At 35.1% G+C, this 17980-nt stretch overlaps 1 protein-coding gene across 3 annotated transcripts in view; it reads right to left on the minus strand.

Moving 5' to 3' along the window:
* Positions 1-14206: 14206 nt before the first annotated feature.
* pax3a (paired box 3a) overlaps positions 14207-17980 on the minus strand; it is a 25381-nt gene continuing 21607 nt past the window's right edge. For 2 of the 3 annotated variants that reach the window (XM_046877194.1, XM_046877193.1), the window contains exons 8-9: positions 17371-17629; positions 14207-15841 (exon numbers count right to left, since the gene is read on the minus strand). In XM_046877194.1, the coding sequence (XP_046733150.1) occupies positions 15807-15841; positions 17371-17629 (294 nt within the window). In that variant the 3' untranslated portion in view covers positions 14207-15806. Of the gene's footprint in view, positions 15842-17365; positions 17630-17980 lie in introns of all 3 variants that reach the window. The other variant, XM_046877195.1, reaches the window with a different exon arrangement.

Consider the following 17980-nt stretch of genomic DNA (forward strand, 5'->3'; position numbering starts at 1 on the left):
ATATGCTGTTAATCTTAGAGCTTGGCTTGGATGTACTTAGAAATTGATGACATTTGCTATCCCAAGGATATGGCAAGAGCAGAAGGGTTATGCACCAGACTGTTATATCAGTGTCTCTGGCTTCTCTGCAAAAAAATAAAAACAAAAAATAAATTCGCCTGAATGTCTTCAGAAATTAGACCATTGCTGTATGATGACGTTCAACTAGTTTTGAGGCCAGAAGCAAGATGATGCATAGAGGAGGTCAGTGAAGATACAACAATGCAAAAGTCTGAAATGAAAAGAAACTCTGATCCAGATTTTGTATCGTCGGTGTGCATTGAGCCTCATTTCGTTAGACAGTCTTATTTAAATGCCTTGTTCAAAGACTTTTGTCAAAATTAAAAGCTGAGTTCAAAAATTGGATTCGCTGTCACCAGGTAAAAAAAATTAATCTATCACAGCTGCCAGTAAGACTTGACAAATTTCTTTGGTCAGGTTGACAGTATGTGTTTCTGAACTGACAGTGATGGGCTTTTATTTGTGCACAAGAGCAACAGCAGTGTCATCTTTTTATTGAGTATATGAGAACAATGCTTCCCAAAGCAACTGATGCCAAAATAAGTCCTACAAATCAAAGGGTTCATCAGTTACAGGCAATTTAAAGAAGTTCTAGCTATCTCCAGTGATAATTCATAGAGATATATTCTTCAATATATTCTTCCTTTTCTTCAATACTACAGAGCACCAAATTATGTCAAGTTCAAGCAGACAAGAAACTGGTTACAACATCTCACTAAAACTTTTGTGAAATTTGCACTGAAATCTGCAGAATCTGCTAGTCAGTCATGAACATGCTGGAAAGTTTCAATCTAAAATGGTAACAGATATATATATATATTTTTTTTTTTTTTTTTCAAATAATAAATAAGATATTAAGCAAAAATAAAAATCAGCTAAACACTGGTAGCTGCAATACTGTTGTAAAACTTTTTTTGTATCATACAAACAAACCAGGCACTTGTAGCAACTGTAACAAACAAACCAGGCAACAGACATTTATTTTAGCATGATAGTGCAAACATGCTGCGCTAGTTTGCACTATCATGCTAAAATAAATGTCTGTTGCCTGGTTTGTTTGTATGATACAAAAATTTGTATTCATATTTTTGTTACATTTGAAGAGTTCGGTCATGATCAGCAAATTTTTACTTCAGAGGCAGCCTGTGGGGAAAAAATATTCTGAAATATTAATAACCTTTGTGAGCCAATTGTGCTGCAGTAGTTTAGAGTCACCTACAGAGAGCAGCATAAACATGAAAGCAACAGTTGCTACTCTATTACTCACCTTTGGCTTGTGTTTGTTTTTAATTATCCACAATAGCACTCTTCTTCTCATCTTCTGTTGGTTAATTAAACTTCATTCAGGTTTAAAAAGAAAATCTGTTCCTGATCCTTAACCATTCTACAGCTTAGTAGCCTTAAGTTTGTTTAAATTATTTATTAAACAATTTAGGTCAAAATTATTTTTATGCTAGCTTGATTTTGGTGATTGATAGCCACGAGCACCTTGTCCTCTTATAATAAATGGCTAAAAGGTTGTGGACACCTGACCATCACAACCATATGTGGGCCTTCCATACACTGCTGCTGCAAAGCACATATTTGTCTAGAAGGTCTCTGTATGATTTAAGCATTTCCTTTACTGGAACTAAGCTGCAATCCATGAACACATGATTTGCCAAAGTTAGAATAAAAGAATTTGAGCAACCTGCACAGAGCCTTGACCTCAAAGCAGAGATGGGAAGTAATAAAGAACAATAGATTGTTAATGTACTTAAGTTTATATATATATATATATATATATATATATATATATATATATATATATATATATATATATATATATATATATATCAGTACTTTGCTTCACTATTACATTTTTGTACACAAATATCTGTACTTTCTACTTCTTACATTTTCAAACCAGGCTCGTTACTTTATCTATTTGGTGACACGTTCAATATTATTTTTTTCTTATTGTGTGCAGTTTTCAGCCCATCAATCTAGTTCCTGTCATTGAGCAGCTTTTTCAACCTATTACTGCTGGATCATTTCCTGCTATCAAGCACCACAGACATAGGCTAGCCTACGAAGCTAACAACGAGCAAGGCAGAAGGCAACAAAAAGTATGGCTAACATGGATGAGATGGAGGGAGTCAGCGATGTAAACATGACTGAGAACAGAGACATTCCTATTCACCTGATCTCTTTTCTCTGCTTGAGTTTTATATGGTGGTTGTTTAGCCAGGATACATTCATTAGATAACAAAATTTTTAATTGCTTTGTATTAATATATTAATATGATGTGAGGTCCAGTTACCAGCATGACACTAAATAAGTAGTAGTAATGGCAACTTTTTACTTAAGTACATGTCAGAGCCCATCATTCTTTACTTTAACTTGATTGGTAAAAGTTAAAGTACTTACTAAACTTACTAAACTAACTATAACTGTGTAATCACTGTTATTACTGTTGAACTGTGTAATAATACTACCTGTGTGCAATATTACCTGCAATACGTGCAATACCATCTGTGTGCAATACTACCTGCAATAAGTACTTTTTTCCTTATTTGTATTTATACATTGTGTGGTGTATATACTGTATACTATAGTATGTCTATTTTTATATATATTTGCATTTATTTTTTTCTTTGCTGCTGTAACAAAGAAATTTCCACACTGTGGGACGAATAAAGGTATATCTTTATCTTATCTTATCTTATCTTATCTTAAAATATAAGTATCTGTACCTCTACTTGAGTGAAGGATGTGTGTACTTTTCTGCCTCAAAGTCACTGAACTCCATAAACTAGAATGCTGATGACTCCCTAGGCCTCTTTACACAACCAAAAAGTGATGCTCTTGTGGCTGGAAAAAAAAAAAAATCCTGAATCCATATTCCAAAACCTAGTGGAAACCCTATATAGAAGAGTGGAGGTTAGTTTAAATTTAAAGTTAAGGCTTTAGTAGGAATTGGGCTGTTTAAGTATCACACTTTTGTCCGTGTAGTTACAGTATTACTACTTTAATAACAATAAACTTTTAAATGGATATATTCTAAATATTTTCTGGTGATATAACACATCATATACCTTTAATTGGCCTGCAATATATCTATGAATTAAATACAATGACTATAAATGAATATACAAATTAATCTATTAACATAAAATATTTCCAATGTACTTGAAAAATCATAGAGTACATCTATAATAATTTCACTGGACACTATGCACACAACATTTATATATACCTATAGAAAATGTACCTTAGTCATACTGGCATGTTGTTAATAGGTAAGTGGAAGTACCAATGGTGTGGCATGCCAGAGCTTAACTGATTTAAAACAGCATAGCCCTCCCTAGAGTTTGTGAGTACTAATCCATTACTAAGCCATGACATGACAAGTCCATGATATGATGCTTGCTAAAAATGTTAAATGAGTTTATTGTCATCAGCATAGCAGTGTTATGAATCACCTCCATGTGATCATCACTAAAGGTAATAAGCAATCATAAATAAGTGCAAATATATGCAGCCTCATAAATAAAAAGTTAAAAAAATTATTTTGTGATGAAGTTTATGTCTGGTCTAAATAAGTATGAATTGCTGCTTGAGCTAACCAGGCATGTAGGGTAAAACTCTCACCATTAATCATAAAACCATTCACGCAGGCTCTCAGCGTAAGAATAAAAAAAGACAAAATAAACTACTATTACCCAACTATTGACAGCCGGTGCATCCTTTTGTCTACACCCAACATAAAAGATTTTTGACCAAGAAATAAGTAATAATGTTATTTTTTAATTCTGTTCAACTATTTTATTTTATTCTGTTGGAAAATCTTTTCTCATGTAACATGTTCTGATGTGCAAATCATGATGACTATATTAATACACAAATTCGTTTATGATGTCATTATTTGTTAAGTCTTTTTTTTTTGTTGTTGCATGCAATAGATGCCTTGTGAAATAAATAAGATTCTTTCTGTAATTAATCTATATGATTTACTATTTTGGGAGGTGCTGTTTAGGTATAAAGGCTGAAATTGGGTAAGATTTTAAAAAATACAATTTTTACATAATTTGAATGTCAATCTTTTCAGATATGCTTTTTTTAAGATAAAACAAAAATTCTGGAAATATTAACCATGGGTAAAATAGCATTTTTTTTGTATTATTATTATTATTTTCTGCCTCTCTGACCTATTACATTTCATGTGATACTGTTAAAATGGGAAATGTACACTGAAAAACAGGAGTGATGACTGTAACTTAATGTACATTTTTTATCATTTGTTTTGCTTGTAATATGCAACACAGGTGTAAACTTGTCACGCAGCCCTAAAATGATCACAGCCTTTGACCCTCAATCTGTTGGGTGTTTTTCTGGACATTCTATGCCTTCGCTTTCATCTGGTTACATGGTGTTATTTTTCGCTCACTGAAGCTCCAGCCATACTCCCTTCACTCCACAGATTTAAAGTTCTCTTGTTCCCTGCCTTTTATCTTATGTTTCTCCCTGGCATTATGTTTTATCTCTTGATTATAATTTTAATAATCTTGTTTAATTCTGCAATATATTTCAGTTGCAAATCTACAAATATTTCAAACACATCCATTACACGTGTACTTATTAAACATTATTTTAAACCTATGGTACATGAACAAAAAAAGCTCCCTGTAAAAACAAAATATTAACAGTTAACTTTAAATGTTTTTAAATGTAATATTATTTGCCTGTCATTTCACTTAGCATTTATTCTCTGAATTTATTTTAATAAGGAAGTATGTCACTCACCTGAAAGTGACATCACAGACATAGATTGAACTTGATCTTATTCGTCCTTTATTTCCGATGTATGTAAATAATAAGATTCGGATGTGTAAGCATAAATTTCCCACTTTACCCTACATCTTTTAAAATGTTCTTCAGTGGTTCTTTACAGATTTATTGGATAATAAAGGGCTCTACCTGGAAGCCTTTCTGACAGAGAAATTAAGTAAAAGAATAGTGCATTTCGAAGCAAACTCTGCAAATGTAGCCTCGTGTGCAGATTTGACCCCTGCTGTTGTTGCACACCCATCATTCGAGCCTAACGTAATAAGAGGTATAGGCACGCGCTCTGTGGTATGACGTACCTCTTCCAAGAGCGCTTCCGCATCAGCTGCCCCCTGCCACGCCACCATAAACCAGTGAACTCAAGCGCGCTTGATTTGATACGTCTATGAAAGGAGATACCGCTACCTTGGGACAAGAGGGGACGGGGGTGCTGGTAGATCCTCACAGGCTAAAGTCGGCCCTGTCGCTGCATTCAGTCTCTCTCTCTCTTTCTCTCTCTCTCTATTTTCTAGCCCTTGCTTTCATGAGCTCGTTGGCGGAATGTCGTCCAAATGAAAACCGCATGCTCTCATTAGAGACGTCCCAGAGATCCTGCTAGATGCAATTGACGTTAATTCACTAGCCCGATAAAGTGTATGGGGTTCGTTCCTTTTCCCCCAGTTTGCTTTGAACGCTTAAGATCTTGCAAGGTCAGCAGCAGGCCAAAAAAATCAGAAAAGTCCCCTTTTCTTCTTTACATATTGCTCGAGTAAAGGAATGATCTCCCCCTGTGCTGAACCCCAGTTTTTCCAATTTTTGTCTGATTACATCTGCCAGCTCCACATCAAATGTGAGCAGAGGCCTTCGTATTACCTTACTCACCGATTCTGATTTTGTCCAAACAAACGTGACGGCATTTGTTAATTTGCAAATTCGCCTTGCAATTGTGTGTAACATCGTGGGCACGAGAAGGTCACGAAGTGCATAATTTGACATAAAGATATCTTGTTTGCACGACGAAATGGTTGCTACAGTCATGGGGTCTTAGAGAAACAGAAGCAGTAAAAACATCAGAGATTCAGAGATATTTTACAATGTAATGTGATAATCACTACTGTAGGTCTTGATACAACATCCTATTTTTTTTTACAATTATATATATATATATATATATATATATATATATATATATATATATATATATATATATAATTTTAAGAATAATAGGATGTTGTAACCCTAACCCTAGATGTTGTATCAAGATCTACAGTATATATAAACAATAAATTGCTTCAATAAGCAATGGTTATTTTTACAAATTACTCATCAAATATAAATGTATATTTGTGTGGGCATGTGGGCATTTGTTTAAGGCAAGTTTATTATTATATATGATTAGTTTACTATGGCCTTGCCTTACAAAATAGTTAACAAAATTGAGTTAAACATTTTGTTTGGCTAGGTCTTGAACATGTTTACCAAAATGCATAAAAAAATTACATTTGTTTTTTTATAGAATATTATAATAAATAAATCAGTTAAAATTGTAATCCTTTTTTAAATATGTAAATATTATGCAATGACTTTGCCAGTTCTTTAGTCCTGCCAAAGAGCTGCGCTAGTTGATGATAAAACTATATTATATATTGGGCTTTTATTATATCCAGTTGATGATGAGTTCCATCTTGAGACTGGTTCCCCTCTCTAATATCATATATTCTAAAGCTGACAGCAGTATACAATAAAATTGAATAGAATTTTTGCCTCGTACCTTGTGCTCCAAATGCTGTCACTTTTGAGCATTAAACACACTTTGTATAAGGTACATTCAATTGAAGGTGAACAGGAATATAATCTTTGTAGACATGACAGTAAGTTAATTTGTAGTTTATTTTGATTTAATCCAGGTAATTTGGCACAAGGTAGTAAGGCAGGTTGATTTACACTGACATTATTTTTCTTTCTCTCTGCAGTGTCAAACAAAATGTGAACCAAACGGGCAAACAGTCATTCCTTTGAGATGGTAAATGTATGAAAAGAGAGGACCAAGACTGAAGAAAAAGCTGAGGTTTTATTTCTAAATGTTGCTGTATTAATGCGATTCAGCAAAAAAAATATATAAATGACTATAGATTAATTCTGAAAATAGCTCATTTTAATCACACTTGAAGGAAAGTAAATATATTCAGCAAAGATTTGTTTTTAGTTTTGGCCTGTGATTCTCTTTTTCTTACAGTAGTCTTCACTGAGTCACTTGAAAGACAAGTGTGCAGTGTCTCTTGATTTTCTTTTCATATGTGATTTACAAACATAACCTGCATCTCTTACTAATTTGTGTCCTTTGGCATTTACACTTTTAATGCAAATCCAGTGTGATAGCGTGTTATATTTGCCAGATAGCCTGTTTCTTTATCTGATAAAACAATGTGTAATCGTCTTTGCTTGACAAAATCCAACACAGACTCACATCATTGTATGATATAGTCACACACTATAATTTATCAATTCGTGTTCATGGACCCGAATTTCCCTTTTTTTCATGTCAGTCAGATTAAAAAATAAATAACAAACTGGGAAAAAAAAACAATAACGCGTCTGTGGTATCCAGTGGCAGAGACACCAAAAATACAATACATTACAAAGAAAGTCGTCCTCAGTGACAGGAAAAAAGAGGGAAATTCGTGTCTATGAACACGAATCAATAGATTACATTTGCGACTATAACACGAAATGCCTTGAGACTGGGCTGATCTATTACACTGAAACAACATATAAATGTTTTGGGTTTTATTAACAGTCAGGTCTATTGATATTTGAACACTGACAAAAGTCTGTCAATCGTTACTATTTTTCGCTATATACTGCAAAAAAAAAACTTTAAAAAAACTTTTTTTTACTTTAATTTAGGGTAATTGAATTACATTAAGGGAACAAAATTAATTACACAGACTTATGTAATCATAAAATAAATTATCAATAGTTGGTTGCAAAGCCTTTAGATTTAATGACCGCCTGAAGTCTGGAAACAATAGACCTGATCAGAAACTGGGTTTCTTTCCTGTTAATGCTCTGCTGAGCTTTTACTGCAGCTGTCTTCAGTTCCTGCTTGTTTTTGAGGTGTTTTGCCTTCAGCAAATGAAATGCATGCTTAACTGGAATCAGGTCAGGTGGTTGACTTGGCCAAAAGTCTTTGGTTGCTTTTACAATATGCTTCAGGTCATTGTCCGTCTGCACTGTGAAGAACTGTCTAATGGGTTTTGAAGCATTTGGCCGAATCCGAGTAGATAACATAGCCTTATACACATGAACTAATCCTGCAGCTTTTGTCAGCAATTCCATAAATTAATTTATAGAACCAATTATTTTGGCAGCAGCTCACACCATAAGATGAGGTGGTATGCTTTGGATCATGAAAATGCATCATAAAAAATGTTTGCTTCTCATCAAGACAAGTTGATCTTTGTCTCATATGTGCATAGGTTCCTGAATTATATGGTATTTTTTGAGGCTTACAAATGGGGTGATGTTGTGGTAAACCCTCGTTATTAACTCTGATGAAGTCTTCTCTTGATTGTTGACTTTGACACAGATACTCCTACCTCCGGGAGGGTGTTCGTGGTCTGGCCAGCTATTGTGAAGAGGTTGTTTATCATTGGGGAAAATGATTCCTCTGTCATTTATGCCACAGTTATTTTTAACGATGTACCAAATAGTTAATTTGACCACATATAATATTTTTGTTATCTTTATGACTGATTAGTTTTGATTTTTTAACCTAATGATGGATTGCTTCACTGACAGTGATTGTCAGACTTCATATTAAGAGTAACAAATTTCAAATGCAAATGTCACACTTGGAATCAACCCTATATAGTTCATCTGTTTTCCATAAAATTTAATTTCACTTTAATTTAAAAAGTAATACATACCTGGCCATAGAACAAATGAGCTGTCCAATTGTTTAAGGGGGGGGCCGTTCTGTTCGGTCAAATATATAAAGTGTAAATATTTATTACAATGTTCACTTTATTTGGATGTAAATACCCTCAAATTAAAACAACGTTTTAAAAAGTGCATTTTTGAGCTCATATTCAATACTTGATTTATAATAATAAAATAACAGTACATAATACGTAATTAAATGATATATGCATAAATGAAATATACAAACATTAAAAACAAGCATTTGAACGTAGTAAAGCCTCAGAAAATCCCAAGACAAATGCTATAAAAAGAGAATGAAATGGAGAAACGCAAGTTAACAGATTTAATAAAAAAAAAAAAGCTATGCATTGGTGTACAAATGCATAAGCATTCGCTGTAAACCACAACAGTGACTAAAATTAAATTGTTTACTGCTGCTGTTATTTGCTGCTTTAAGATTTAGTGTTTGGTCGCACCGTTTTAATTGAATCGATCACTGTCGATTACGTGATTGCGCCACCTGTTGCTCGAGTCACGACAGAACAGATCCAGTGCGACTCTCCCGAAGTTTCCAAACAGTTTACACAATAGCAATTTTTTTTTTAAATATACAATTTTCACATGAAGATTATACAGTTTTTGCTTACCGTGCTGATGTTTCGCCTTCATCCGTGACACCACTGTTTTATTTTCGCGTGCTTGTGCATTACTGTGTTACTTCCAGGCTTCACACTCAGCTTTATAACTTGCAGGTTCAGTTTTCCTTGTTGCGTTTAATATAAAAATGCTCCCATGTCTTGCGTTTAATAATAAAACGCTCCCATGCCTTGGATGACTTGGGGCGCTCACTTTTTCCTGCTGCCGATTGGCCCTGTATTGTCCGCCATTTTCGCAAGCAGTTGTGTTGTCTTGTCGTCACGCTAACCCGTAAATTAAGCAGCCCAACTAATCGATAACGGTATTCGTTGACAGCGAATTTCATCATCGATTTTTATCGATTAGTTGTTGCAGCTCTAATGTAGAGTAACATACCAAGTGGAAATATTTAAGTGTTTATAGTTTGTTAATGAACTATTTGAATTAAATACTGATATTTAAATAAGATAAAAAAAAATATAAGACTAATAATAAAAACAGCTGATTTTTGGGGTTATTATTTTAATCTGTCTGCCATCAACATACATTTTGTTTTTCATAGTAGATATGCGAAAGAAAGATAAACAGAAAAAGTTATCTAAAACAAAGAAAGACAATAAATGTTTTCCGCATGTGGAGGGACATGAGCTATTTAGCATGATAACTACAGCCTAGCCTATGATTCTTTAATGCAAGAGTACAACAGCACTGCACATATAGAACATACACAATCAGCTATAAGACTACAACAAAAGAGAGAAATCACTGCCAGACAGTAGTCTTCTAAGAACAAATAGAGATAAATCTGATGAAAAAAAAATTAGTTTATGTATATTAAGTTTATTTTATTATTTGTCCCCAAGCACAATTTAACTGGGCCCATTTTAAATCCTTGAGCATAGCTAACTGGCTCTCTTTTCCTTTAGGTAATGAAATTAAATATATCTTCAATAAAAAATAATAATAATAAAAATAAAAAAACACCAGTAGCACAAAAAAAGTAATATGATAATTTCAAACTGTGGAGGTCATTCACCCTAGCTATGATGTGTTCACCATTTCATTTACTGAGCAAATAGCAATATGTCAACACAAGTGCACACAAGATACATTATTATTATAATTTCAAATAGTACTAAGATTGTTTTTCACTCCATATATAGATAAAATAGTCTCTAACTGTTTTATTTACTATTTTTGCTCCATTACACTGCTGTGGTCAGTAACTGCCTCTTTACCAAATCCCATCAAGCTCAGTTTGATAGAATTGGTATTGAGTTTGATTGATAATGACATTCAGACATTGCACCAGTTTTCAGCATGGAAAAATATAAACAAAAATGATGTGCCTGAGTTGACCCAAGCAACTAAGGAAAATAATGAAACCACAAAGTGAAGCAAAGGAATCATTTTCAAGGTTAAGAATTCACTTGTGTGAGTCTAGAGCATAATACAATTGACCTAAGACTTACTACAAGTACTTCCCAATTTAAAGTGTCTGCTTTTAACACAGCGCATATCCCTGGCAAAGGTCCTTGAAATAATTGTTACTGACTGTCCTATTTAGCTTTTCCACTGTAACTTAGATATCTGATACAAACTCCCCTGTTACTATGTTTGCATCTGGTTCCATTTTTAACATCAATGAGAGAGAAAAATTAGAAAAACAAGATTAGTGAAAATTGACTGGCAGTGAAAGTTTTCTGTAGGTTGACGTTTTCCTGGCAGCTTTCACTGCCTGCCTCGCCCAACTTGCTCAAATGATCGTCTCATCCTCAAAATTAAATTTTTCTGAAGTAGAGCCCTCGCAGTATTTGTATTCAGTGGCATCCGCTGAGGTTCTAGAATCTCCATCGTGGTCCTTGCCTGTTTTCTTATTTTGAAGAACGCTCCGGAAAAGTGTAAGAGCAAGAAAGGAATAAATGAACATTACAAACAGTACGTAAAAATAAGCATTGTCATAGGATTTCCTAGAAGAGTTAAAGACAGTTGTTTCGCTTGGGGTGACAGTACTTAGATTCACAAGCAGGTTTGCATGGTTATTTCGTTCCTCCAAAATGACATCCTTGCATTTAGACAGAAGAGTGAGTAGCATAGTCTTATTCATTGTGCCACTACTGGCAAGCGGTTACCAACGAAGGAACAATATGCACTTAATGCACCATTCTGCACTTTTTTTTTACAAACATAGCAGTCCGCATTTATACTGACCCAATAGTCATCAATAGTTTCTTCTGATGATTCACTGAATCTCTGTGCAGCATTAGACAAAGAGCAAGTCACAACGTCCCTTTTAAAATCCAAATTCTGCCCACTTCAGTAAAGTTGCCAGGGATGCTTTGTCCAGTCAGAACAATATATTATGAAAAATCCTGCTTAAGTTCGTAAAGTAAAGCTGAACGTGCAATGGCTATTTTGTCATGCACACAAGCTGGATGTTGTCTCTCTGGGAAATTGAAAAAGCAGTTGGTGAGACAGTTTTAGAAAGGAATGCTGTCCTGCTCTGCTGTTTGTTTGTCACACTCAAGATAAAGAGACATCTCTAAGATAGATACGTCATTCATTTTCCATTTATACTCATAACATTATAAATAGCTTTTATTTTTTATTTTAAATTACTGTATTTAAAAAAAGACAATTTGCAAATACATGCACACAAGAGAAAAGTGTAAAAAAAACACACAATCTTCAATATTGAATTTAATAACAAATACTGCAGAATATCATTCTTTTTTTTTCTCAGATTCACCATTATTTAAAACTTTGTTACATTCTTTTTTCTTCTATTTCTATTAATACATTATTTATGATACACAGAAAGACAATCATTAACTGTCTTTCATCTTTCTTTGATCACAGATGGGAAAGTAAAAAATAAATAAAAATTTGTTGTTGATGATGATGATGATGATGATGATGTTAATATGATTATTTCTCTAGAATATTTTTAAAGACCCTCACAGCCAATGACACTTATTAACAATTTAATTGACACAGAAACAATTAAAGAAATAGCAAAAAACTAATTAGGAAAAATTACTATCCTGTCAACCTTGATTGTGGAAATGGAAATGACAGACAATCCAAAGAACAAAATGTTTTTTGTGCAATATGCGAAAATGAAGTATAATTACAATAGTGTTACAGAAGCTGTACTGAATTACATAATAATTTGAAACAAAAATAGGTTTGCTGTGCAATTCTGAAGGTTTCCCATTCACAGAGGAAACTCAATCAAGACTAAAATTACTGTAAATGCAGAGTAGAAAAAAAAATGTGTGTGTGTGTGTGTGTGTGTGTGTGTGTGTGTGTGTGTGTGTGTGTGTGTGTGTGTGTGTGTGTGTGTGCGTTATATATGCCATTCAGAACTGCCCTGATGAAATACTCACTGTCTTTGCCTTCATATGTAATGCTGAGTCTATAATTTCAGTGAAATTATGTGGACTTGATTTAGGCTTCAACCTCAAAATCTATGACATGCATGTTTCTTTCCACACATTCATTCTCCCTCAGTTTTAACCTCTTTGACAAACAGTCCAGTTCTTATTTAAAGTGAGAGGTTTATACATGTTGCATTTTGTCTTTCTTGCCTTTTGAAATCCATTACTCTTTTCTTAAATGCTCGCTCTCTCTTTCTCGCTCTCTAGTTCCCACGTGTCCTTGCAGCAATATGCACCATTGTCCTTCTAACTCTTTACTCTCCCCTTTCACCCTTCTCCATCTCCCAGTGACGTGAGAGCACCCGTAACTCTTACCCTGTCAGCTCTGCTGGAGTGCTCTTGCAATTTCAAAGAGTGCCAGGGTCAAAAGTTAAGTCGTCTCCAATGTGTGTTAATCTGGCTGCCACTCAGATCCATGCTGAAAGAGAGCCTGAACACTTCATGTTTTCTCGATTGTTGTGAGTATTGTGGCCTTTGTTTTACTTCGATATAAATGTGAATAAAAGAATCTATGTTTTTTTTAAGGAACATCTTATTGTTTAGTTAGTATAAGTAGTTTCATGAAAAGTACTAGAATAATCTATACACATACTAACATACTAATCTCACAGAAAGAGAGAGAGAGAGAGAGAGAGAGAGAGAGAGAGAGAGAGTGACAGTACCAGCTGCAAGCACCAGATCTAAGTAAAATAAAAAAGACAGAGGACTGAAAAGGAGACAGTAGAGGAAGGGCAATGAAATATTTGATGTTTGAAGTCTTTGAACAACATTTTGTGTGTGAGTGTGTGTATGTTGGGAGACACAAGTGTGTAATGTCACCTCATGAACTACGAACCACAGTTCTCAGAAGGGTGTGTCTTCATGTCCACTTTCTGAGGTGCTCTGGAGGTTTACAGGTCTCTGCTTTACTCATTAACTCCATTAAACGCTCCCCCGAGAGCAGGAATTTGTCAAGCAGAAGTGTTTATGAAACTAGATATATTTATGCACTCTCTTTAAAGCACAGAGGGTGACTGCACTCAGTTGGAAGAACCTGATAGCTATTGTTCTATGTCACGCCAATTGTCTCTTAATTCTCAATAAGATCAAATAAGTCTACCCATGCAGAGTTGATCTGGATGTGGGTATGGACTAATGTTAATGGGAAACATGACAAGACAAAACTAAATTAATGTGTTGTTTGTCCTGACACACAAAGAAAGCCACTAGGAAGAAATGAAGGAAGGGAGAGGGAAAGCAATAATCCCCAAAAAAAAACATACATTTTATTAACCACATGACCAAAGCTAACCTTTTTTATTATTTTTATTTTTTCTTATAAATAGTAAATAGTGCTGCATTTAACACAAGACATTTTGCAACAACAATTGAATGCAGTCTTAAAGAAAAAAAAATCATATAAGTATAAAAAGCAGATGTAAAAAATAACCTTCGGCATGGAATTTAAGACTTAAAAACAGGTGGTGTTGCGTTTTAGGCACACAGTACTTTTTTTCTCACTTGACAGTCATGTAAAGATGGGTCAACTCAGAAATAGGAAAATGCAAATGAATATGTCTGATGTAAAACAACTCTCTGTCTTATTTACATTACCCCAATTAGATAATATCAAATTTAAGAGGTTTATTGGAAGTTCAATCAGCAATACACATTTTTTTCTGGATTTTTTTTTTATCAGTTGGGATTTTTAAACTAGGTCTGTATTATACAACCTGTCCCTATTTAAAATAAAGTCTCTTTATGCCACATTATTTTTATTTTTTATTTTTGCTTCAATTGTAATATTCCTAACATTTTAAGATTAAAATATCTTAATATTCGCAGAAATGTGCTGATAATTTAAAAGGCATTAAAGAACACCATGGCAGGTTGTGGAGTCTGAAAAGTGTTAGGAGAGTAAGATTTGGCAGACCTGAGTCCTGTTAAATGGAAATACATTTTTCCAGTTTAGGGTCCACAGCTACTGTCTCTGAGTGCTATTTTTCATAGTGTTTCATACTGTTCATTAGGAACTTCTCCCTATTGCTCCTTCACAATCTACATGTAAATCATTAAATTAAGAGATTGGTGTATGAGGTATAAATTGTGTATATTGCACTTTCTTTGGATTTCAGTTTGTGCTACTTTACCCTTTTCTTTCTCTCATACACAATATCCTTTTCTCCCCTCCTTTCTCCTATGGCAAACATTTAATATGTCTTTACACAATGAAATTTTAGTTGCTTTTAGGTATCAGTGTCTACTTTTATCTATACTGTAATTGTATGGGTAAGTGGGACGTGTCTTTCTTTCATTGATACATTTGACATAAGTGAAATTCCATCAGACTTTTGAGGGCATAGGAGCTTTCTATCTCTCTATTACGCACACAATTGTGAATAATGTTGATAAAATCGACAGAAGATGATACACACACCTCACACCCAAAAAAGGAGCCCTTATTTCCCCAAACGCATCACGAGTCAAACAAGACGTTCTTGTGATGAGTAATGTGAAGTTATAGGTTTCAGTTGTCTGACCCTACACATTTCTCTGCTGGTCTTTTCAGGTTAAATATCCAGGCTTTATTTTTATTTAAAAAATTGTTTTTCAACTCCTTGTCCAGCTCCCGGGCTCTCACACTGCTTACATGGCGTTCTTTGGGAATGGTCGAGTAAGCTTTGTGTTGGACACATTTGCAGGCATGTAATAGAGCACTAACCACAGAAGGCCTTTGGTCCTTATTATCCACACTAAACCTGAATCACTCAGAATGATAACCAACCCAGCATGAATGGGTGGTGCGGCTGAGTTGGAACTGCCGTGATGCCAGCGGGGGTTTGTGGGAAGGCATGAATCTGGAAGTGGATGTCAGAGGTCAGGGGAAGAGCTAAAAAGCAGGTGGTTTCTCTCAGAACATCCGGAATTTTCCCTCTTTTCTCCTGCTAGCATCTTCCTGCTCAGCTGATGTTGGGTTTCAGATAATGAAAGGCACCTGATACAGAGACACAAAAAGAAAGATAGTATTTAAGTTTTATGACACATGACAGCCCGTAGGTGGAAGTATTATATCTTGAATAGGAGCGGTTTCCTCTGTAGAAGAACGCCCAGGTGAATTGTTTAAGCAGTAGGATAGGTTCTATAGCATTTCTGTGTGCGTGTGTGTGTGTGTGTGTGTGTGTGTGTGTGGTGGTGTGTGTGTGTGTGTGTGGTGGGGGGCATGGGGGTGTCCAAGAAGAAGCCTGATCAGTGCTGCAATACACAGTACAGCTCCACCCAGTGATGCTTGGAGAACAACCAACAATCAATAAGAGTTCAAGATCTGACCTCTGACTGAAACACATGGTTCTAATAGGGAGCTGCCACAGGCTATTTTACTCCTGCTAAAGCACTCTTCAACCCCCTCCCTAATACACACGCACATTCAAACGCACCTCAATTCTCCAGCACTACCCACACTACACCAATTGCACACCAATAGTTCCCAATTTCGAAAAAAAATCATACAAACAGCAACCCTACACACTAAAATACACAAACACACACTATTTCTGGTTTGGTGCATCAAAAATTGACTAGGGCAAAGAATTATTTCAAGATGGCGTCATATATGGCATTCGGCATGTGGTCTACACCATTCCAATCCTCTCATTGGACCTGTCAAACATACTTTGTGATAGCTGCTCTTTTTATTTCTGCCTTCTGTGTGTGTGTGTGTGTGTGTGTGTGTGTGTCTGTGTGTGTGTGCGTGTGCGTGTGTGTGTGTGCGTAATGAACATCTGAGTGCTCCTTTCAATTCTGCTTTCATGTGTCTGTGTGTGTATGTGTGTGTATGTGTGTCTGTAATGTAATGAGCAATATCTTTGTTACCCTAGAGGTCATATCATGGCTAGCTTATGTACTCCTATGGTTGACAGGCAAACTCATCACATGGGTCGTGAAAGGTCACGCATGCTGGGTTGTGACTAATGATTGCATCTACTTGTTACTTGTTCAAATTGAGGGCTATTATAATCCTAATCACTCACTGGTCAGGTCCAAGTGCATTTTTTGGAAAATATTCCTAACAATTCAGAATATCAACACGCTGACAGATGGAAAACGAGCTATTGAAGAGACGCAAACTACGGTATGCTTTTATTTGAATGCAACGGATTCAAATACAGTTTTGTCTAAAAAGACAGTATAAATAAATGATGTGCTTTCTTAATTTCTGTATATTATTGTATCTACTTAGAACTTATGTTCATTATGTTTTTTTTATTTATTTAGTGTAAATGATCTTCTCAGGGAAACAAGTAAAACATTTGTTAAGATTTTACATTCATTCTTGATATTAAAAAAAATATGTTTTTTTGTTTGTTTCTGGATGCCTAAAAACCTTATATGCTTTTACGCTTGTGGACCTCAAAGTAAGTACTATTGAAGGGCCATGAATAGGTTCAGTTTAATGCACTGCACATATCGAAATACATACACAGAACAAATACACACACCAGCAAACAGTAGTGGTATTCACCTTACTTTGCCCATACTGGCTGTATTGGTATGGTGCCATGTGGTCGACGCTGTAGGCTGGCGAGCTGTAGCTGGGTGGGCAGTAAGACTGTGAGCTGGGCAGAGAAGGCATGCTAGCCAGTCCGGACAGAGACTCCAGTCTCTGTGATGAGTGGCAGCTGGCAGCCATGCCGGCACTAGGCTCCAGAGGACCAGTGAGAGGGGAGAGAGAGAAGTCTCCCTGCGACTGGTGAGGTACACCTCCCGGGTTTAACAGTCCCATCACCTGAAAAAAAAAAGAGGGAGGAGAAGAGAAAAAAATTAAAAATTAGCATCAATTACAAATATAGGAGGGCATATTGGAATAGAAAAGCCGATATAATCCTTGGATTAGATTGACACCAGATCACAAAATCAGATCATCAAAAATTCATACCCACTTCCTAACAATACAATGTCCTGTTTAATGTACATATGTCTCTCATTTGAATTGACTTTCCAATTTGATAGAGAGAAAACATGGATTAAGTTCAGATCTCTCACACTCAATATTATAACCTCTATCTTCCCTAAATATTAAGGCAGAACAGAGCAGCTTTAAAACATACACCACATAATCGCCTTTCTTCACCAACTA

The sequence above is a fragment of the Silurus meridionalis genome, chromosome 20, assembly GCF_014805685.1.
Source record: "Silurus meridionalis isolate SWU-2019-XX chromosome 20, ASM1480568v1, whole genome shotgun sequence".
Lineage (NCBI taxonomy): Eukaryota > Metazoa > Chordata > Actinopteri > Siluriformes > Siluridae > Silurus > Silurus meridionalis.